This window comes from Hakea prostrata, chromosome 9 (assembly GCF_041222555.1).
Source record: "Hakea prostrata isolate BN-2017 chromosome 9, UWA_Hpros_2, whole genome shotgun sequence".
NCBI classification, from domain to species: Eukaryota; Viridiplantae; Streptophyta; class Magnoliopsida; order Proteales; family Proteaceae; genus Hakea; species Hakea prostrata.
Genome location: NC_142608.1, coordinates 52430431 through 52453032, shown reverse-complemented (window position 1 = coordinate 52453032; position 22602 = coordinate 52430431). Strand labels below are relative to the sequence as shown.

At 35.7% G+C, this 22602-nt stretch overlaps 4 protein-coding genes and 1 long non-coding RNA gene across 5 annotated transcripts; 4 read left to right on the top strand and 1 right to left on the bottom strand.

The window, feature by feature from the left end:
- The first annotated feature begins 466 nt into the window (after window positions 1-466).
- Window positions 467-4371, top strand: LOC149005517 (uncharacterized). Its single transcript, XR_016175722.1, has 3 exons — window positions 467-1576; window positions 2078-3783; window positions 3868-4371. It is a non-coding gene; the product is annotated as an uncharacterized LOC149005517 (long non-coding RNA).
- A 25-nt stretch (window positions 4372-4396) lies between these two features.
- Window positions 4397-5761, top strand: LOC149005516 (uncharacterized). Its single transcript, XM_089169685.1, has 2 exons — window positions 4397-4906; window positions 5051-5761. The coding sequence occupies exons 1-2, from the start codon at window positions 4541-4543 to the stop codon at window positions 5537-5539; spliced, it is 855 nt and encodes a 284-aa protein (XP_089025811.1). The 5' UTR covers window positions 4397-4540; the 3' UTR covers window positions 5540-5761.
- Window positions 5762-9285: 3524 nt separating this feature from the next.
- LOC149005515 (uncharacterized) lies at window positions 9286-9735 on the bottom strand. The gene has a single exon (XM_089135932.1). It carries the CDS (start codon window positions 9733-9735, stop codon window positions 9286-9288), a length of 450 nt encoding a protein of 149 aa, XP_088992058.1.
- A 2097-nt stretch (window positions 9736-11832) lies between these two features.
- LOC149005514 (uncharacterized) lies at window positions 11833-12240 on the top strand. The gene has a single exon (XM_089135931.1). The coding sequence runs from the start codon at window positions 11833-11835 to the stop codon at window positions 12238-12240; it is 408 nt and encodes a 135-aa protein (XP_088992057.1).
- Window positions 12241-14275: 2035 nt separating this feature from the next.
- LOC149005513 (TMV resistance protein N-like) lies at window positions 14276-19045 on the top strand. The gene is made up of 6 exons (XM_089135930.1): window positions 14276-14811; window positions 15276-16404; window positions 16726-17013; window positions 17098-17482; window positions 17606-18279; window positions 18422-19045. The coding sequence occupies exons 1-6, from the start codon at window positions 14327-14329 to the stop codon at window positions 19043-19045; spliced, it is 3585 nt and encodes a 1194-aa protein (XP_088992056.1). The 5' UTR covers window positions 14276-14326.
- The last annotated feature ends 3557 nt before the right edge of the window (window positions 19046-22602 follow it).

The window sequence follows — 22602 nt, the reverse complement described above, 5'->3', positions numbered from 1 at the left end:
TTGATTTTATTAGTTATTAAATAATTAATGGTTTCTTGAAAAAAATGAGAAGTGGAGAAATTGAGAATTAAAATTATTTTAATAATATAAATTTACAATTTTGGACATCATTTGTTATTGATTCAAAAGTCTAATTGATTGAATACAAAAGGGCATTTGTGAAAAATAAAATGTAGTCGTGTCCCTTGAGTTCATACTTTTATAATAGTAGTACGATATTTTCGGTGATTGTTCTGTCATTATTAATTTAATTCATAAGACAGATGAGGAATTGGTCAAGTCAATCAATCGGTCAAGAATGGCTGGTCTATTAATAATTTAACTGATGAAATGGTGAAGTCAAGTCATTCAATTGGACATAAATGCTTGGGGCCCACTTTAAACAACCATCACTCTTTTCAGCCTAGAGATTGAAATGTTAGTCAAGTTTATTAGTTCTTCACTTCTTCTTCTAAAGCTACAAGTATCGAATACTTGCATAACCTCTGGCTTTAACCGATTCCCACCACTGTTCTCCATTTTCGTTCCCTTTCTCATCTTCCGGTACCTTTTACGAATTTAGCCAGGGTCGCCAAAGGGAGGATTTCTTTGTTTCTTCCTACCTCCATCTGCGAAGCATCCTTTCTATGATATCTTCAAGGAACAGAAATTGATCTCACAACAGCCTCAATGGTGCATCCAAGCACGGATGCCATAGCAAATATCTTTGGTGAACATGAGGTTGATGAGTGATCTCAAATTCTTAGGTTCCATGAATTTTCGGCGATTTTTGCCTGTATTTTGCCATTTCATCAAAAAATCGTTGATTTTCCTGCAATATGTAGCATAAATCGTTTTTGCCAACGTTTTTAATTCGCTACTCACCAAATTGTGCGATATTTGGCGAATTTCACCCAAAATTTACCGAAAGGTAGTACAATATACACCTCCTTTATATGTAAGGTGATACAGTGAGTAGATTCTTGTGAGGGTGATAGTGTTAACATCCATCTTTGTTCTGAATCAACAAGTACGTCATGGCTACTTCTTCTTCTTCTTCTTCTTCCATCTTTGTTCTGAATCAACAAGTACGTCATGGCTTCTTCTTCTTCTTCTTCTTCTTCTTCTTCTTCTTCTTCCATCTTTGTTCTGAATCAACAAGTACGTCATGGCTACTTCTTCTTCTACTTCTACTTACGAAGTCTTCCTCAACTTTAGGGGTGAACTTCGTAATGCATTTATTAGTTTTCTTCACAAAGATTTGAAAGAGAAAGGAGTCAAGCATTGACGAAAAGCTAGTTGCAGCAATCCAAGGGTCCAAAATCTCAATCCCTGTCTTCTCTGAACGTTATGCAGATAGTAAATGGTGCTTGATGGAGCTTGTTGAGATTGTTAAGTGCCACAAATCCAATGGACAATTGGTCTTGCCAATATTTTTCTACGTTGACCCATCAGATGTCCGCCATCAAAAGAATGGAAGTTTTGCAAAAGCATTTAAGAAACATGAGAAGAAATTTGAGTCCGATATCGTAAAAAGTTGGAGGGATGCTTTGAAAGAGGTAGGAAATTTGACAGAAGAAGTTGTTGATGATACCAAGTAAGTTTCCACATATTATTATATACTTAACTTTAGAACATATTTCATGTTTGTTGGATGGCCTGTCCACATATTTGGTGCGGTATCTATTACTGACCATGTAATATTAGATACTTCCTTTGGATCTAAAGTGATATATTTTTTCAAGAATTAAAACCATTTTCAACTTGTCGTTCAGATCATCTATATATTCTTTCAAGCCCATCATTTGGTTGACTGGATATAGACTTTTTCTATTTCCCTCCTATATATGATGCAACCTCTCGATAATTGAGCTTCTAAGCTATTATCACTCCTAGGATATTTATATTTATGTGAGCTAGGATGGATATTTATGTTATATAATTATATTGAGTTAATGGTATTGCTTATTTTCTTTTACTGCTTTACATTTCACTGAAAACTTTGAATTTTTTTGACCCCAAAAAGTGTAAATTTATTTGTTCTCATCTATTGTTATCATGGTTTTATTTTTGATATATACATATATGAAATTTGTAGGAATCAGGCAGATCTAGTTGATTTGATTGTCAAGAGGGTTCTATGTGAATTGAACAGTAACACCCACTTGGTTGTATGTAAACACCCCATAGGAATAGATTCCCATGTAGATAAACTGGTATCTTTATTAGACTTTTATTCTAATGATGTTCAGTTTGTTGGAATTTAGGGTGTTGGTGGTATTGGAAAGACAACTATTGCCAAGGCTGTGTACAACAATCACATCGTTTCAACATACAACAAGCATAGTTTTATTTCAGATATCAGAGAACAAGCAACAAAAAATGGTTTGGTGTCTTTGCAGAAGCGACTTCTTAAAGATATCCTTCGACAAGACGTTGACATTTCTAATTGTGATAGAGGAAAGCGGTTGATAGAAGGTAGACTTCAGGATCAAAAAGTTTTTATAGTTCTTGATGATGTAGATAGTCAAGAACAGATAGATGCTTTGGTTGGTAAAAGCAATTGGTTTGGTAAAGGAAGTAGAATTATAATAACAAGTAGAGATTGGAAAAATCTTGAGTAAGGCTAAAGTTAATGAAAATAAAACATACATGCCTCAAGAGTTAAATCATAACCAATCTCTTCAACTCTTTAGCTTGCATGCCTTTACAAGTGAGCTGCCTCCAGACAATTTTCTGCAACTTTCAATAGATGTGGTACGCTATTCAGGAGGATTACCTCTAACTCTAGAGGTGTTGGGGTCTTTGCTATCAGGTGCAGGAAGCACAGAAGAGTGGGAATCTACATTACAAAGTTTGAAAAAAATTCCTCTAGAAAAAGTCCAACAAAGGTTGAGGATAAGCTATGATTAGCTAGACTATTCTCAGAAAGAAATTTTTCTTGACGCTGCATGCTATTTTATTGAAGAGAAAAAAGAAAAAGCAACTTCCATATGGGAGGCGTGTGGCTATCATGCAGTAAGTTGTGCAATACGTATATTAACTGAACGGTCCCTCATTAAATTTGAAGATAAACACGGGGATGCTACAGTTGTGGTCTTGAAGATGCATGATCATATTCGAGATATGGGAAGAGATATTGTCCGAGAAGAAAATCGTATGGATCCAAGTAAGCGCAGTAGGTTGTGGTCTTGTGATGATATCTTACAAATATTAGAAAATAACAAGGTAAGACTGAAGAATTTGTTTTTATTTTTTATACTTTTTTATGTGTGTGTGTTTCTACTCACACCAAGTGTAACACAACAATTTTAATATTCACACTTGGACATTGATTTGACCCACTCTACTATTATCCACTAATTTTTATTTTCTTAGATTATTTATCTATTGTACGGAATTAACATGTTAAAAGGCATGATCCTTCCTTGTGCATCTTTATAACTCCTGCCAATTAATTATTTATTTTTTGGCATCCACAGATTTCTATTAACTTGGATTTATTTTCTATTATAGGGAACTGAAATGTTACAAAGCATGGTCATTCCTATGGGATTTCCAGATGTTTGTTTAGATCAAAGACACTTTGATATGATGCCTAATTTGAAATTTCTTGACATTGATTCAATAGATGTCGAAGGAAACTTTTGCAGCCTTCCTTCAATGCTAAAATGGTTTAGATGGAGAAGTTGTTCCTGGGAAATTATTCCTACCAATTTTTATCACAAGGGTCTAGTGCATCTTGAACTAAGGGGATTCAGGATTCAACAAGCCTGGAATACTAGCCTGGTTGATAAAAATAAGGTAAAATATTGAACTTTTTCCTTTTCTTATTTGATTATTATGTTTTATTGATCATAAGGTATACATTTTCTTTTTGCATGACAGCGGTTCCAAAAGTTGAAGGTTCTCAAACTTGCTTACTGTAGGAATCTATCTGTCTCCAAACTTTTCATGGTTTCCTTATTTGGAAGAATTCCATCTCGTGGGCTGCAACAATTTGAAAAGTTTGGATGAATCCATCGGGAAATTGAGTCAGCTCAAAGTTCTTACTATTAAGCACCATTGGCGAATGAAGTTGCCGAATTCCCTTTGGAATCTCAAATTACTACTTCAGCTTCAGTTGTGGGAGTTACCTAATTCCATTGGTAATCTGGAATCTCTACATAAGCTTTACTTGTCCGGTATGAGAATAAAAGATTTACCTAATTCCATCGGTAATCTGACATCTCTAGTAGAGCTTGACTTGTCGTTTACACCAATAAAAGTGCTTCCAGACAATATTTTAAAGCTGAGTTATCTGAAAAATCTTAACCTTAGCGGGTGTTTTTTACTGAAGAAGTTGCCTGAGCACATTGGTAATCTAAAAAATTTAGTTAAGCTCAGACTTAATGTTCAAGTGGTGTACTTCGATGATGAAGAAGAATATCCTCATGATGTTGATGTTGATCATGATGATGATAAGGGAATTGAAGAACTTCCTGACAGTGTTGGCCTACTGGAGAATCTTGAGGTATTAAATACTTCAGGTTGCTGTAGAGTAGTGAAGCTACCAAGATCAATGGGGAGAATGAGGCATTTGCATATCCTAAATCTGACTGGAGCCAATATTTCAAAATTGCCTAATGACTTTTCAATGCTCTCAAACTTGGAGGTGTTGAGAATGTCTTGGAGTCTGAAATCTTTGCCAGTAGATTTGTCCCACTTTAACAAGTTGAGGATATTACAGTTTGCACAATGCAAGCAGTTGGAAGAGCTACCAGAGGTTGACATCTCAAGGCTGAGATGTCTGAAGGTGTTAAAGCTTCTGGAATGTGAAAAGCTGAAGGAGACTCGAGGCCTTGAGGGCACAAAATCCTTGAATCATATTGAGGTCAAATATTGTCACAACCTGACAGCAGATACAAAGAAGAATATACATGGGCAGGTAGGTACTTACTATTATTTCAGTCTTAGTCTTCTTCACGTATCAATTATTGTACTAATGGGAAGTGGAACTAAAGATTATGCTGGGCTCCGAGATACTTGCATTTACTTAAATTTCTTTTGCTGTCTTATCTCTGTTTTGTAGGGAATGCTACTCGTACCGAAAAATTCACAGGAAAAGGATTATCGCTTGTGTGCTAATAGTAAGGGTTTAATTTTGGGCATTGTTTTTAGATTCCATGATAACATCACGCAAATTCAAGAGGGTCAGCCATTACCTGTCTACTTTGAAATTAAAGCTACGATCGTCCAGAAAGTTAAGGCAATCCAGTGTGTGCATACATTGAGATTTGAGGACGTTGAGTATACAAGGAGACGAAATACCATCTGCATTCACCATTTCAAAGGCTTTGACTGGTTTGGGATTCCTTTGCAAGGAAAAGATTCCATCGTCATCCAATCTTGTGATCAGAGACTTGAAGAAGACAAATGGTCGGCATGTTTCTGGAAGTTATTGTTTGAGGACCATCAAAAGCCTATTGATGCACACTGGAGTGCCCAAAGGGTAGCAGATTTCTTCACCTGGTACAACGGACCTACCGAAGAAGAAGAAGAAGATGTCAAGGCCGAGTAAGAGGGCTCATCTCCATGCCAACGATGATGATGATGATGATGATGATGATGATGAAGCATCAGTTATTTCTCTGGACCTTACTTTAACACCCTATAATGTGAGGGGAGTGATGATTCCTCAAGATATGTTGTTTAATCAAGTTTGTAACTAAATAACTGAAATCTGCATGTTTGTATATCCATTTAGATGTAGGTATGACAATTCCTCCGTTCGGATCGATTACTTGTCACATTAAATTATCTTATTGGACTTTATTTTCTTGTTTTTTAATCAAATAAATCCAAGATAATGTAACCTTTTTTTTGTAGATGTATCTTCTACTGAAATAAATGTACGAGGAGAGAAGGGTAAGAAGACCAAATACGAAAAACAGGGTAAAGAAACCAAATAGAGTGTTTGTATACTCATTTTCACTACGATGCAGATTAATGCTTTGAAATAATACTTAAAATCTAGTTTGTGAAATAATACTTAAATGCTAGTTTGTGCAGATCAATGCTTGAAATTGCATACTCATTCTTTGCGTTGCAGACAGGAGACCCTACTGGGTTCACCCTGACAGATAATTGATGTTTTGGGTTGTTCTTGCTCTTTGTCACAGTTTTTGTTTTTACCGAGGCAGGATCTTGAACACTGTCTTCTTATTCAAGAAGATTGCAAAGAAATAATTACATGAACGCTACGCAAGGAAAATTGATTACATAATAAGTAATTTGAGGACTAAGGTTGCGCAGAAATTAAGAGGAAAGAAAGTAGGAGAAATTGTAGGAAAAAACTGAAGTGATTGCCTAATCTGGGGTCTTTTCATGAGCTTGACTTGCTTACAACCACAAAGAAGTTGTGTGAAAATTCCCTCTAATCAAACGACACAGAAAATTAACATGAAAATGAAGAAAGAGACATACATTTCGAGTCAAAGTCGAACAAGTAGGCAACCCTTTCATGAACTGAATTTTCTTCAGAGGCTCGCGGAAGTTGCGAAAAACTTTCCTCTGCTAGTCAACTCTGAGAGCAAGAGTTCCAGTGACACCAACACTCAAAATTCTTCATGCAGAGGATATGAGTCGCGAGAATGAGAATAAGCAGTGAAGAAAATTTAATCTGTGGTGATGAAAGGAACTAGTTGGTCCCGTGGTGAAGTGAGCCTTGAAAAACATGGAGACTTAAGTAGAGGAATACAGTGAAGGCCGTAACGTTAATCCATTCGAAGCCCACATCTGTAACAATGCAACCTATGATGCAAAGATGAGTTGTGCTGGGCTGGGCTTTATCATTAGAGACCATACAGGACCTCCCATTCATGCCGTTTCTGAAGCCAACTCAGCGATATCAGCATTGATGGCATAAGCCTAAGCATTTACGTAAACCCAATTTGTCAGTTGTCACTGAAGTTAGAGCTGAAAAATACTAGGTTCCTACCACTCAACATCAACTTGTAAAACACTAAGATACTTTTGGTTGTTGAAATAAAAATTTATCTTACATATGTTCTTCCTCGCTGACCCATCAGATGTTTGGTATCAGAATGAAATTTTTGAGAATGCATTCCTAGAACACTAGAAGAAGTTTGAGGCGTAGAAAGTAAAGTTAGAGAGAAGCTTTGAGAGTGGTAGGGAATTTGAAAGGATTATGCTATGTAGAGTCATGAAGTCCTCTTGTTACTTTATTCCTTCTGTATCATCCAGTTCTTTCTTGATTTTTGGGCCCACAGAATCTCTTCCTTGCCAAGACCAGTTTCTAGTTCCAGAGGCAACTTCTTTTCCAAATTAATTAGAAGGGTTGTACGGACCTGAATCAAGCTTACATTGATACCTACCAGTTTGGCATTTAGCCTTCTTATTGTGTTCTCCGCCTTACTAAAACTAAACTTGTTCCATTCGATAAAATTGTGTTGCATTTGAAGCAAAGCTTGTGGCAATTCCTCCTTTAACTTTAAGCTTTTGGTCCAATAGAACCAAGGTTTAGAAAATCTTGCATGTCTAAATTATTTCTGAACTCGCATCTAATGGTAATACAGGTGCCCCTCCTTTAACTTTAGACACATCAGCTACATCATGGAGATCCCTAATGCAAAACAAGTTTACTAATATATGGTTTTACTTGATGTATCAATAAAATAGTTACATGTATGTTTATTATGAACTTGCAATTTGGTATTTGCGAGATTGTTTCCTCAAATAATTAGATTAAGCGGCTGTCAAAACACAATGACCCCACAAACTTATGAGATAGACTGGTTTGAAAAAATAGAGCACGAGCCACATTAAGAAGGTGGCGGTGTTTGCGTTCAACAACCCCATTTTGATGGGGTGTATTAAAACAACTATGTTGGTGAACAATACCATGGGTTGAAAAAAAAATTCATTTGAATGGGAATTAGAAAAACTCACGACCATTATCAGTTCGAAGTTGTTTAATTTGGTATCCAAATTGGGTTTTGATCATAGCAAAAAATTCCCTTAAGCGGGACCAAGCATCAGATTTATGATTTAACACCCATGTATATCGTGAAAAATCTTCCACAATAGTTAAAAAAAATACTTTGCACCACAAATTGAGGGAACGAAGTAAGGTCCCCATATGTCACAATGTATCAATTCAAAACAAGAAGTGATAGAAATTGTACTAGATGAAAAAGGAAGTCGAGTTTGCTTAGCCAAAGGACAAATAAAGCAAACCCAATTTTTATGAAAAGAAATAGTCGGATCCAAACGTGCAAGATAACTAGAAATTTTTAAAGATGGATGGTTCAACCGAGAATGCCAAAGATCATTGGTGGGAAAAACAATAGCAGCAACAGGATGATCCAACTCCAAATAATAAAGTCCATTATATGTCTTACCCAGCCCAATCCTCTCCCTCGTGTGTAGGTCCTGTATCACACAATGATCGGGGTAAAAAGTTAGGAAACAATGAAGTTGTTGGGTAAGCTGGGTAACAGATAACAAATTAAAACCAAATGAAGGAACATGTGGTAACAGATAACAAATTAAAACCAAATGAAGGAACATGTAAGACGTTGGTGAGAGGTAAAGTGGGTATGGGGCTGCAATTCCCAATATGTGTAACGAGAGCAAAACCACCATTTGGAAGACAAATGGATTGGGTGTGGGGAGCAAGACTATTTGAATGAAATAAAGATAAATCTAAAACCGTATAAAGACTGGCGCTAGAATCAATAACCCATAAAGAAGATACTTTACCTATAGCATTTGTCAAGGGTGTAATGTTATCAGATTCCAACAGAGATAGAAGTTTATGGTACTGGTCTGTGGTGAAAAATAGTGCAACAACAGAAGGAACCGCAGTTGCAGCAAGAGAGTGAATCATTGGATATGGCAGTGCGGTGGACTTCGTAGCACATTTGGGAGGATACCTATGTTTTTTAAAATAACGGGATTCCGAATGGCCATCCAAGCCACAAAAGTCACAATGATAGTGTTTCTTGGTACCATTTTTGGAACTATATCGAGGAGATGTGGCAGCCGAGGCAGAGTGCGTGAGAGCGGGAGCAATGGCTTTATGAATTGTGCGATGACGCTCCTCTTGAAGTAAGAGAGAATAAGCAAGATTCACCATCGGCAAAGGGTCCATCAAAAGTAATTGGCTATGAAGTGAGCCGTAGGAATCATTTAGTCTCATAAAAAAAATTCAAGGAGCGGATCTCTATGAATAAGATCAGAATGACAAGCCAGGAAAGAACCACATGTGCAAGGTGGTAGATCATTATACGAAGAGAGCTCATCCTAGAGCCCTTTGAGAACCGTATAATAAGAAGCCAATGAAGACGTGCCTTGTTGATGGGTGGAAATGACACGACGAATTTCAAAAATACGAGGTGCATTTTTTTGAGAATAATGAGCCTCAAGGTCATCCCAAAACTCATGAGCAGTAGAGGCATAAAGGACACTATGAGCAATATCAGGAACAAGAGCATTGACAAGCCAGGAAAGAACCATACTGTTACAGCGAATCCATTGAGGAAGCAAAACTGAATCAAAAACAGGTTTTGAAAGTGAGCCGTCAATGAATTGAAGTTTGTTTTTCGCTTCAAGAGCCATATGCACAGCACGTTGAGTCGAATAATTATCACCCTCCAATGGTTGGGTGACCAAAATGGCACCGGGATTGTCTGAGTGATGAAGAAAAAATGGAGAAGAGGAATCCAAATCAACAGACTTAGTATTGGTAGCCATTGAAGAGGAGGTAGAAGATGAGGAAGAAGAAGACGTGGTGAATAAAGATGTAGAATCGTGTTTAGGCTGATACCATATTAAGACACAACTTCAATAGTAGAAAATGGTTGAATGATTTCATATGAGAGAACCTCAAATATATAGACAGCATACATCCCATGCTGGTAAGTAATTATGAACAATAAAGGAAAGATATAAAATATAGAAACACAATACAATGAAATGTTTGTATGGAAATATAACATGAGAATGTTTGTGTAGCAATATAATACATGGAAATGTTTGTATGGAAAGAATTCGAATTGAAGGAATGATGAATGAAAAGAATTCAAATGAGAGGAGGAAATAATATGAAAAGAATTCAAATGAGAGGAGTAAATAAAATAGAAAGAATTCAAATGAGAAACAATTAGGGAGCGAAAAATCATCCTTAGCACGCCTAATAGAAACCTTTACTTGGTGAGCGAAAAATCTTAAGAAGGGAAATCTAAATATAGTCTTGACCATAATGTCTCAACGAAGAAAACAACACGTTCTTTTTTAATTTTTTAATTTTATAAATTTTAGGGTTTGTTTTAGCATAAATACTAAAAAAGACAAGTTTGCCCTTGATCAATGGTATTGGGTATTAAATGAAATATTAACTAATGAATCATCACGTCATCATCTCAAGGCCTGTTTTGTTACATGAGTTTAGAGATTTCAAATATCTAGAGATTTCAAATCTATGGAGTCATAATTTATTTATAAAATTAACTGTTTGGTTAACTGAATATGTGGAATGAAATCTGTGATTCATCTGTGATTTTTATGAATGCGCAAATATTTAGCATTTTTATAGTAGGGATAAAATCTCTGGATTTCACCCCATACCCATAAATTTACAGATTCACGTTTTTAGTATAAAAGATGAATATCTAGTTCATGAATCTAGAGATTTTCACAACCAAACGGGTATAAATCTCGCATTCATGAATCTAGAGATTTGAAATCGTTGGATTCATGTAACCAAACAGATCCTTATGAATACCATCGGACTTCACGGCTGGTGCAATTAAGAATTAATGAATGATTGTTGAGCGAGGCATCAAGTTTGATTGGCTGATAACAATTTAAATTATGGAAAAAGAGATATGAGTTAATATATGTTTGAAAGTCAAAAATATCTTGGGAAAAAATATCAAAATAAAAAATACGAAGCATATATCAGAAATTAAATTTCTTATAATTGTAAAGTCTTATTTATACGGGGTGTTTGGTGCTTTTCATGGCTCTCAATTAAAACTAAATAAGTCTTATTTAATCTCATATAACTCGGTGCACAATAGAACTATACTTCACCAAATAGTATTAAAAAGAAATAACTAGGATGATCTGTTAGCATATCCGGATAGAAAGTCTCCCTAGAAGATCAAAACAGTCATTCAAGATAGTCAAGAACTTTCATTGCTTTTTTATTCGATTATCTTTCAGCATATCCGATTATCTTTCAGCATATCTTAATAGTGGGAAATGAGGATGCAAATTGCAAAGACGCTAGTGGCAAAATGAGTAACATTAGAAGCAAAGTTCTTCTAGCTGACCCAACATGTGTTCTCTATCTTGCTGAAGACGAGATACATGACCATTTATTTTTTTCCTGCGTATATTCAAAGTAGATCTGGAATTCGATTCTTCGACTACATGGTTTTAAGCCAAGTGATAGATCTAGCTGGGGCGAATAGTTGACTTGGGCAGCTTCTCATTTCAACAACCAGGATTTGATGGGTAAACTATTTCGGTTCAGTTTTTGTTGCTTTCTCTATCGTCTTTGGATAGAGAGGAATAATCGCATTTTTCAGGGGAAGTCGGATACTCACACTGATGTTTTAAACCGTATTATTTATGATACGAGGTTGAGATTCCTTTGGACAGAAATTCCAGTCATAGATAATGATCGCAATCGGTCTCTGTTTCATCGTTGGAAGATCAAGGTGCAATATAGGATTTCAAGACCACATGCTCTAACTTGGAATAAACCACCTGCAGAATGGGTTTCTCTCAATTGTGACGGCTCTGTCATGGAGAATCAAGGAGGATATGAGATTCTTGCGAGAAATGAGATGGGTGCGATTATCTTATTCGCTGTTTGGTAGATGTCTGGAAACAAATGTTCTTTGCATGGAGCTCACGGCCATTCGTCGAGGACTAGTACTAGCTTTGGAACATTCTATCCAGAGAGTCCAGATTCGCTCTGATTCATCGAGTGCTATTGCGATGATTTTAGGTCGGTTTACCATACCATGGTATGCAACAGAGGATGTCTGTGACATCCGAGACTCATTGAGACGGTTATGCCAATATGGACTTCATCATGTTGTCCGTGAGCTTAATGCTGGAGCAGATTCTTTGGCTGGGCTTTACCCATCTGTACATGAAATTTCTTTCTCTCCTCATTCTTTACTTGAAGCGTTGTCTCGTATTATAAAAGACGACGCTGAAGGGAAGACTTATTTCAGATTGTAACTTTTTCTTTTCTTTCTAATCAGCTACCTTTTTCCAAAAAAAAAAGTTCTTCTACCTCCTTTTTTTTTTAACTTAGGTGTTTTTTCTTAAATAACTTAAGTTACATGTTTTTCTTTTTTTTGTTTTTTGGATAAACATTTAAGTTGTATAATAAGATGATTTTAAATTCAAATAAATCTATCATTTACCAAATAAAAATCTGCTTTACTCAATTCATACGCTTATGGGTCCCGCGGGAATAATGGGGCAAAAGACTAGAAAAATGATACCACCTTGTGAATACTACCCTTAATTTTTTTTTCTTTTTTCTTTTTCATTTTCTTTTTTATATTTTGTCAAACCCCCTTAATTTTTCACAAACATTATCTTTGTGTTTTATTTAGCCAAAAAAAGTGTGAAAAAATTCCGATTCTCATAAAAGAAGTTTTGGAAACATCAGACTTCAATAATTTTATCAAAGTAAAGACCAAGATATGAAAACTAGAATTTGCAACTTATTTGTTTACATCTCCTATGGTTCAAATGATATGTCAAACATACTCTTATTAATAGATTAAATGATGACTCAACATTCACTACATTTTTTTAAATTACCTGCTCTTAAATTCCTTTTCTTCTTTCTATTGCGTCTAGAACTTCTTTAAGAGCCGGAGAGATGAATAATCTCTTGGAGGCTTCTCCAACCGAATAAGAATAGCTAAGATGCCTGCACTCACAAATATAACAAGAACAGACTGTCCAATTCTTGGTCGGGGAACCACCTCCGACGCCTAAGTTAGTCTAGGCAACAATTAGAGACCTTGAGAGAGTTCTCAAGGCATAATGAATAAATCGTAAGATGAATCTCATACCTTTCTCATTGTGGGATGATGGTTCATATAGAAGATACTGGAGGCGGTGTCTCCTCGGATTTCGCATGTTCAGTTGAAGAGTGGGTGAAATGTCTTAGGAATCACGTTCCCTTCTTTGCGGGCCTGATCGAGCCGTTATTTCGCTTATTCATCTCCCCAATTCTCGGAACGGATATGTTGAATAGTTATCTGTAACTAACTCCTTTGACTTGGTCTTCTTCAACGTCATTCTTGAACTTAGTCTAGAAGGCTTCCTTGAACTTACTTCAAATATGGTTCTCAAGGGAACAATACACACCAACCTGGGTGGGTGTGTGTTTTCTCCCGAGGGACCCCCAGCTTTCTAAAGGGAAGGAACACACCTACCCGAGTGGGTGGGTGCGTTTCTCCCGAAGGGTCTCTTTGAGACTCTCATGGGAGTGGGAGCACACCTACCCGAGTAACTCGGGTAGGTGTGTTTCTCCCGAGGGGGCTCTCCAAATCTCTCGTCGGGAGACCTCTCGGGCTTCCTATTCTCCACAACACTTTCAAACCCTTCTTCTCTCTTGTAGCCTCATTGAAGAGTGGCCCAATCATGATTTTGACCGTACGTATATTTAAAATCTTGACTTAGAGAACAAAAATCTTAAGAAGAGAAATCAAAATGTCGTTCTATCTCAACGAAGAGGCAACAATGCTTTTTTTTTACCCTATAATTTTCATGGTTTTTTAGCATAAATACTAAAAGGTCAAGTTTGCCCTTGATGAACGGTATTTTGGGTATTAGATGAAATATAAATGAATGAATCATCACTAAATAGAGTTTTAATAATCTAATTACACGTTCAAATGGGATTAATATATGATATTTTCTCAAAACGACAGGCCACACATTGTAGTAATCTTAAAATTGGAGTTACGAGAAATAAACCTTTTGTTAAAGTTGGGAAAGACCAGCTGGCCCCTTTGATGTGGGAACACGGACTGGCAATTTGGCATTGTAAATCAGCTGCCGGACTGCCATGAGTCATCACGTACCTAATCGACTTTAGATTAATTATATAAAACAGGTTATTAGTTATTACCTAAAAAAATAATCATAGACGAAACATGTTGAAGAAATCGAGGTCGCATTGATTGAAAAGAAAGTCAGTCGTTGCATTTGCACCTTCGTTGTATGTAAGGTATACAGTGAGGAGATTTTTGAGAGAATTCTGATAGTGTTAACATCTTGGTTCTGGATCAACAAATACTTCATGGCTGCTGCTTCTTCTTCTTCCACTTCTACCATATCTTCAACTTGCGAAGTCTTCCTCAACTTTAGGGGTGAACTTCGTAATACATTTATTAGTTTTCTTCACAAAGATTTGAAAGAGAAAGGAATCAATGTCTTCCTTGACAGTACAGATATATGGACCGGAGAACGTATTGACAAAAAGCTAGTTGCAGCAATTCAAGGGTCCCAAATTTCGATCCCTGTCTTCTCTGAACATTATGCGGACAGTAGATGGTGCTTGATGGAGCTTGTTGAGATTGTTAAATGCCATAAATCCAATGGTCAATTGGTCTTGCCTATATTTTTCTATGTTGACCCATCAGATGTCCGCCATCAGAAGAAAGGAAGTTTTGCTGAAGCATTTCAAAAACATGAGAAGAAATTTGAGTCCCATATCGTAGAAGGCTGGAGGGATGCTTTGAAAGAAATAGGAAATTTGACAGGAGAAGTTGTTGATGATACCAAGTAAGTCTTCTACATATTATTATATATCTCAACATTAAACACATATTACATGTTTATTGGATCCTCTGTCCACATGTTTGGTGCGGTATGATGCTTCCTTTGGATCTAAAGTGATTTTGATTTTTCAAGAATTAAAACCATTTTCAACTTGTCATTCAAATTCTATATTGTTTCACGCCCATGATTTGGTTGATTGGATATATACTTTTTTATTTCCCCCAATCTCTTGGTAATTGAGGTCCTAAGCTATTATCACTCCTAGGATATTTATATTTATGTGAGCAATGATGGATATTTATGTTATATAATTATACTGAGTTAAGTTTATGGTATTATTTTCTTTTACTGCTTTACATTTCATTGAAAACTCTAAATTTCTTCGACCCCAAAAACTGTAAATTATTTGTTCTCATTTATTGTTATCATGGTTTTGCTTTTGATATATACATATATGAAATTTGCAGGAATCAAGCAGATCTAGTTGATTTGGTTGTCAAGAGGGTTTTGTGTGAATTGAACAATAACAACCCCTTGGTTGTATGTAAACACCCCATAGGAGTAGATTTCCAAGTAGATAAACTGGTATCTTTGTTAGACTTTTGTTCTAATGATGTTCAGTTTGTTGGAATTTGGGGTGTTGGTGGTATTGGAAAGACAACTATTGCCAAGGCTGTGTACAACAATTACTTTATTTCAACATTCAACAAGCATAGCTTTATTTCAGATATCAGAGAGCAAGCAACAAAAAATGGTCTGGTGTCTTTGCAACAACAACTTCTTAAAGATATTTTCCAACTAGACATTGACATTTCTAATTGTGATAGAGGAAAACGGTTGATAGAAGAAAGACTTCATAACCAAAAAGTTTTTATAGTTCTTGATGATGTAGATAGTCAAGAACAGATAGATGCTTTGGTTGGTAAAACCAATTGGTTTGGTAAAGGAAGCAGAATTATAATAACAAGCAGAGATTGGGAAATCTTGAGTAAGGCTAAAGTTAATGAAGATAAAATATACACGCCTCAAGAGTTAAATCATAACCAATCTCTTCAACTCTTTAGCCTACATGCCTTTACAAGTGATCTACCTCCAGACAATTTTTTGCAACTTTCAAAAGATGTGGTAAGCTATTCAGGAGGATTACCTCTAACTCTAGAGGTGTTGGGGTCTTTGCTATCAGACACAAGAAGCATTGAAGAGTGGAAAAGTACGTTACGACATTTGAAAGAAATTCCTCCAAAAGGTGTTCAGCAAAGGTTGAGGATAAGCTATGAAAAACTAGATGATTATCAGAAAGAAATTTTTCTTGATGTTGCATGCCATTTTATTGGACGGGAAAAAGGAGAAGTAACTTCCATATGGGAAGCATGTGGCTATCATGCAATAAGTTGGGCAATACGTATATTAACTAAACGGTCCCTCATTAAATTTGAAGATAAAGATGGGGATGGTACATTTGTGGTCTTGAAGATGCATGATCATATTCGAGATATGGGAAGAGATATTGTTCGAGAAGAAAATCGTATGGATCCAAGTAAGCGTAGTAGGTTGTGGTCTTGTGATGATATCTTACAAATATTAGAAAATAACAAGGTAAGACTGAAGATTTATTTATTTATCTTTTATTTTTATTTTATTATATATTTTATTATATATTTTTTAATGTGTGTGTGTTTCTACTCCAGCCAAGAGTAAAAAATTTTAAAAAAAATTTTACTCTTAAACATTGATTTTTGGACCCACTCCACTAGTATCCACTAATTTTTATTTTCTTGGTCTATTTATCTATTGTACAGAATTAACATATGTTAAAAGGCATGATCCTTCCTTATGCATCTTTATAACTCTACCAATTATTTATTTATTTGCTTGCATCCACAAATTCTATTAACTTGAATTTATTTTTTATTATAGGGAACTGACATGATACAAAGCATTGTCATTCCTTTGGACTTACCAAATGTTTGTTTAAATCAAAGACACCTTGATAAGATGCCCAATCTGAAATTTCTTGACATTAGTTCAAGAGGTGTCAAAGGAAACTTTTGCAGCCTTCCTTCAATGCTAAGATGGTTTAGATGGACAAACTGTTCCTGGAAAGTTATACGTACCAATTTTTATCACAAGGGTCTAGTGCATCTTGAACTAGATGGATTCAGAATTCAACAAGCTTGGAATACTAGCCCGATAGATAAAAATAAGGTGAAATGTTGGATTTTTTCCTTTACTTATTTGATTATTATATTTTATTGATCATAAGGTATATGTTTTCTTGTTGCATGACAGCGGTTCCAAAAGTTGAAAGTTCTCGAGCTTACTTATTGTGGAAATCTATCTGTGTCTCCAAACTTTTCATGGTTTCCTTATTTGGAAGAATTGTATCTCATTCGTTGCGACAGTTTGGAAAGTTTGGATGAATCCATTGGGCAATTGAGTCAGCTCAAAATTCTTACTATTAAGCATTGTTGCCGAATGATGGAGTTGCCGAATTCCATTGGTAATCTCAAATCACTACTTCAGCTTCAGTTGTGGGATGTACGCATAAAAGAATTACCTAATTCCATCGGTAATTTGGGATGTCTAGTTCGGCTTGATTTGTCCTGGACTAGAATAGAAGAGTTACCTAATTCCATTGGTAATATAGAATCTCTACTTAAGCTTCACTTGTCTGGTACGAGAATAAAAGATTTACCTAATTCCATCGGTAATCTGACATCTCTAGTTGAGCTTGACTTGTCCAACACAGGAATAGAACAGTGTCCTAATTTCATTGGTAATCTGGAATCTTTAGTAGAGCTTAATTTGTCGTTTACACCAATAAAAGTGCTTCCAGACAATATTTTAAAGTTGAGTTATCTGAAAGATCTTGACCTTAGGGGGTGCTTATTACTGAAGAAGTTGCCCGAGCACATTGGTGATCTGAAAAATTTAGTTAAGCTCAGACTTAATGCTGATGATAAAGAGGAAGGATTATATCCTAAATTTAAACATGATGACGATGATAAGGGAATTGAAGAACTTCCTGACAGTGTTGGACTACTGGAGAATCTTGAGGTATTAAATACTTCAGGTTGTTGTAGAGTAGTGAAGCTACCAAGATCAATGAGAAGAATGAGGCATTTGCATACCCTTGATCTGACTAGAACCAATATTTCAAAATTGCCTAATAACTTTTCAATGCTCTCAAACTTAGAGGTGTTGAGAATGTCTGGGAGTCTGAAATCTTTTCCAGTAGATCTATCCCACTTTAACAAGTTGAGGATATTACAATTTGCACAATGCAAGATGTTGGAAAAGCTTCCGAAGGTTGACATTTCAAGGTTGAGATGTCTGAAAGTGTTAAGGCTTCTGGATTGTGAAAAGCTGAAGGAGACTCAAGGCCTTGAGCGTACAGAATCCTTGGATGATATTGAGGTCATAAAGTGTAACAACTTGACATCAGATACAAAGAGGAATATACATGGGCAGGTAGGTACTTATTATTTCAGTTTTAGTTCTCTTCATGTATCAATTATTGTACTAATGGGAAGTGGGAACTAAATATTATGCTGGGCTCCGGGATACGTGCATTTACTTAAATTTCTTTTGTTGTGCTATCTGTATTTTGTAGGGAAAGCTACTCTTACCGGCAGATTCACAGGAAGAGGATTATCGCTTCTGTGCTAATAGTAAGGGTTTAATTTTGTGCATTGTTTTTAGATTCCAGGATAACATCACGTATATTAAAGAGGGTGGGCGAGTACCCGTCTACTTTAAAATTGAAGCTACGATTGTCCAGAAAGATAAAGCAACCCATTGTGTGCATACGTTGAGATTTGAGGACATTGAGTATACAAGTAGACAAGATATCATATGCATTCACCATTTCAAAGACTTTGACTGGTTTGGGATTCCTTTGCAAGGAAAAGATTCCTTGGGGATCCAATCTTGTATTTGGACACTTGATTCAGAAGACATGTTTGATGAGGACATGTGGTCTGCAGATTTCTGGAAGTTATTGTTTGAGGACCATCAAAGACCCATTGATCCACATTGGAGTGCCCAAAGGGTAGCAGATTTCTTCAGCTGGTACAACGGACCTACCGAAGAAGAAGAAGAAGAAGAAGAAGTAGAAGGTGATTTCTTAAATTGGTTCAAAAAAGACGAAGAAGAAGAATATGTCAAGAGGCATCAGTTGTTTCTCTGGACCTTACTTAAAACACCCTATATTGTGAGATCAAATAACAGGTGTTAATGGAAGTAGTTCTCACTCAAACATCAGACGATGAGGCGCAGATAAGATGCCACAGGAAAAATTGTTGGTGGCGACGGAGAGACTACAGTACTTGACCTTAATTAGTGGCTGTTACTCGTTGATGTCGACAACATTATCATCTCTTAGAATTGATTTGTTTTTCAAGTACATTAATGCTGTTGTAGTCTCTTTTTATTAATTTATTCCTCGAGATGTTGTGATTCCTTTTCCATTCAATCTAAAGAGGATCGGTGTTGCATTTGAGGCAAAATCAAGAGGTGAATCAGATCAGCAAAATTGAGAGAGAGAGAGAGAGAGAGGGGGGAGTGATGATTCCTTAAGATATGTTGTTTAATCATGTAACTAGATAACGGAAATCCGCATGTTTTATATCCATTTAGATGTAGAGATGATAATTCCTGTCTTCCGATCGAATACTTGTCGCATTAAATATCTTGTTGATCTTTATTTCTTGCTTTTTAATCGAATAAATCTTAGATAATGTAACATTTTTTTGTAAATTGATCTTCTAATGATATAAATGTACGAGGAGAGAAGGGTAAGAAGACGAAATACCAAATAGAGTGAAAAAAAAAATTGTATACTCATTTTCTCTACGATGCAAATTAATGCTTTGAAATAATACTTAAAATCTAGTTTGTGAAATGACACTTAAAATGCTAGTTTGTGCATATTTGAAATCGCATACTCATTCTCTGCATTGCAGACAGGAGACCCTACTGGGTTCACCCTCGCAGATAATGATGTTTTGAGTTGTTCTAGCTCTTTCTTCACAGTTACTGTTTTTACCGGGCAGGATCTTGAACACTGTCTTCTTATTCAAGAAGATTGCAACAAAATAATTACATGAACACAATGCAAGGAAAATCGATTACATAATAAGTAATTTCACCAGTAAGGTTACCGTGAAAGAGGAAAGAAAGCAGGAGAAATTGTAGGAAAAACTGAAGTGATTGCCTAATCTGGGGTCTTTTCATGAGCTTACAACCACAAAGAAGTTGTTTGACAATTCCCTCTAATCCAACACACAGAAAACAAGAAAATGAAGAAAGAGACATTCACTCAGAACCAAAGTGGAACAAGTGGGCAACCCTTTCATGAATTGAATTTTCTTCAGAGGCGCGTGGAAGTTGTGAAAAACTTTCCTGTGCTAGTCTACTCTGAGAGCAAGAGTTCCAGTTACACCAAAACTAAAAATTTCTTCATGTGCAGGATATGAGTCGTGAGAATATGCAGAGAAGAAAATTTAACATTGACCCGTCTCGTTTAATCTGTGGTGATGAACTAGTTGGACCCGTGGTGAAGTGAGCCTTGAATCATGGATACTTAAGCATTAATCCATTCGACGCCCACGTCTGTAAAGCATTCAGATGCAACCTATGATTAGGGGTGTAAACGGGTAGTATATCTATATCCGCATCCTATTATAATCAGACGGATTCTGATAATATCCTATCGATTTTCGGACAGATTGTGTCAGATTCGGATGATAATCAGATAGTTATTTTCTTAAATAGATTCTTCTAAATGGGCATGAATATAGATTGAATACAAGTTTTTGACTACCTGTTTACATCTTTACATTTTTATTTGTGAGGGCTAAGTTTGAAATTTAAGAATTTAACAATTTTGGCAGTTATTTTAATAAAAAATATAGAAAAATAATCACATATCATATGTAAAATTTATAAAAATAAGAATAATAAATCTAAATAAGTAACTTAATCGGATAATTTTATCGGACGGATAATAATCAGTAAGAAAGGGGTATACCATATCTACATTCTATTAATAATCGGACGGATTCGGATACTCCTAAACAGATGCGGATGCGAATTCGGAAGCGGGTTTCGGTTATTCATTTACACCCCTACCTATGATGTAAAGATGAGTTTCGGGCTTTATCATTAGAAACCATTTAGGACCTCCCATTCATGCCGTTTCTGAAGCCAACTCAGTGATATCAGCATTGATGGCAGAAGCCCAAGCATTTTCCTAAACCCAATTTGTCAGTTGTTACTGGAAGTTAGAACTGAAAAGCTGAAAAATACTATGTTCCTACCACTCAACATCAGCTTGTAAAACAGTAAGATATTTTTGGTTGTTGAGATAAAAAAGCTCTTTGAACAACTTATCTTCATTGCAATCAGGTGATTCTAAATTTAGCTTCCTCTTCCTTTGCTACCTTTGCAACCTTTGCAACTAGGTCATCTTCAAATTACGATATGTTTATCAACTTTAGTGGTGAAGATATATACTTACAAAAATTTCATTGGCTTCCTTTACAAATTATGGATGATGGAAGAATCAATATTAAATTATTGGTACCTTATAACTTTGTTCATATTAGGGTAAGATAAAGAAAAGATTTCAAAACTGCATAAGAGGATCTTGGTCACAAAAATAACTCTATGTTTTCAATTTGTCTTTCTTCAATAATACTTGAGATAGACACAAAATGATTTTTTTAATCAAAAAATTACATGAGTCGTGGATATTGGTTTTAACCGTAGAGTAGTACATGTAATTTGTAAAGGAAGCCAATGAAAATAAATTCGGATAGCGGTATTCGGTAATCGAATAAATTCGGATACCGGTAATCGAATTCGGATAGCGGTATTCGGTATTCGAAAATTAGAAATTTATAATAAAAAATGTAAAAAAGTGACAATTATCAATCAATAATCGGATATTTTATCGGATCGGATTATTATCGGATATCCGATAAAGTTTCGGATTCGGATTCGGATAGCGGATTTGCTAATCGGATTCGGATTCGGATACTGGTGTATCCGGTCCGTTTACAGGCCTAGTCCTTAACAACAAAGGCATATTTGTAATTAAAATTTATTTAGCGATAATAGATGTAATTAATTGAGGATCTATATATAATTTAATCATTATATAATCCATTAATCTGGGATTTGGCTTTGACGGCATAGGCTAAAAAATCTAGTTCTCTTTCCAAATAAAACTCAAAACTAGAGCACTGATTCAACTAAAACCTCTGACTTATTATTAAGTTTTAACCGTAGAGTAGTACATTCCATTATTAGATTACCAATTAATAAAAGAGAATACTTTATCAAAGTGATGGAACATAACCATGTGATTCACGACGGAGGATTCTTTTGTAGCCTTTCACATGGGCAATGAATCACATGGCAAACACTCAACTGTCTTTGCAAGTTGGAGAAGATATGTACACCTGTAAAAGGACCGGATTCGGCTAGGATACACCAATATCCGAATCCGATTAGCAAATCCGCTATCCGAATCCGAATCAGGCAAAATTTAGAGAATGCATCCGAATTCGAATCTGAAACTTTATCGGATATCCGAAAATAATCCGATCCGATAAAATATCCGATTATTGATTGATAATTGTCACTTTTTTACATTTTTTATTATAAATTTCTGATTTCCGATTACCAAATACCGCTATCCAAATCCGATTACCAGTTTCCGGATCCGATTATCATCTATTTTTAAAGAAAAAATGTTAAATACTTTACTCTATCCGGATAAAATTTTAT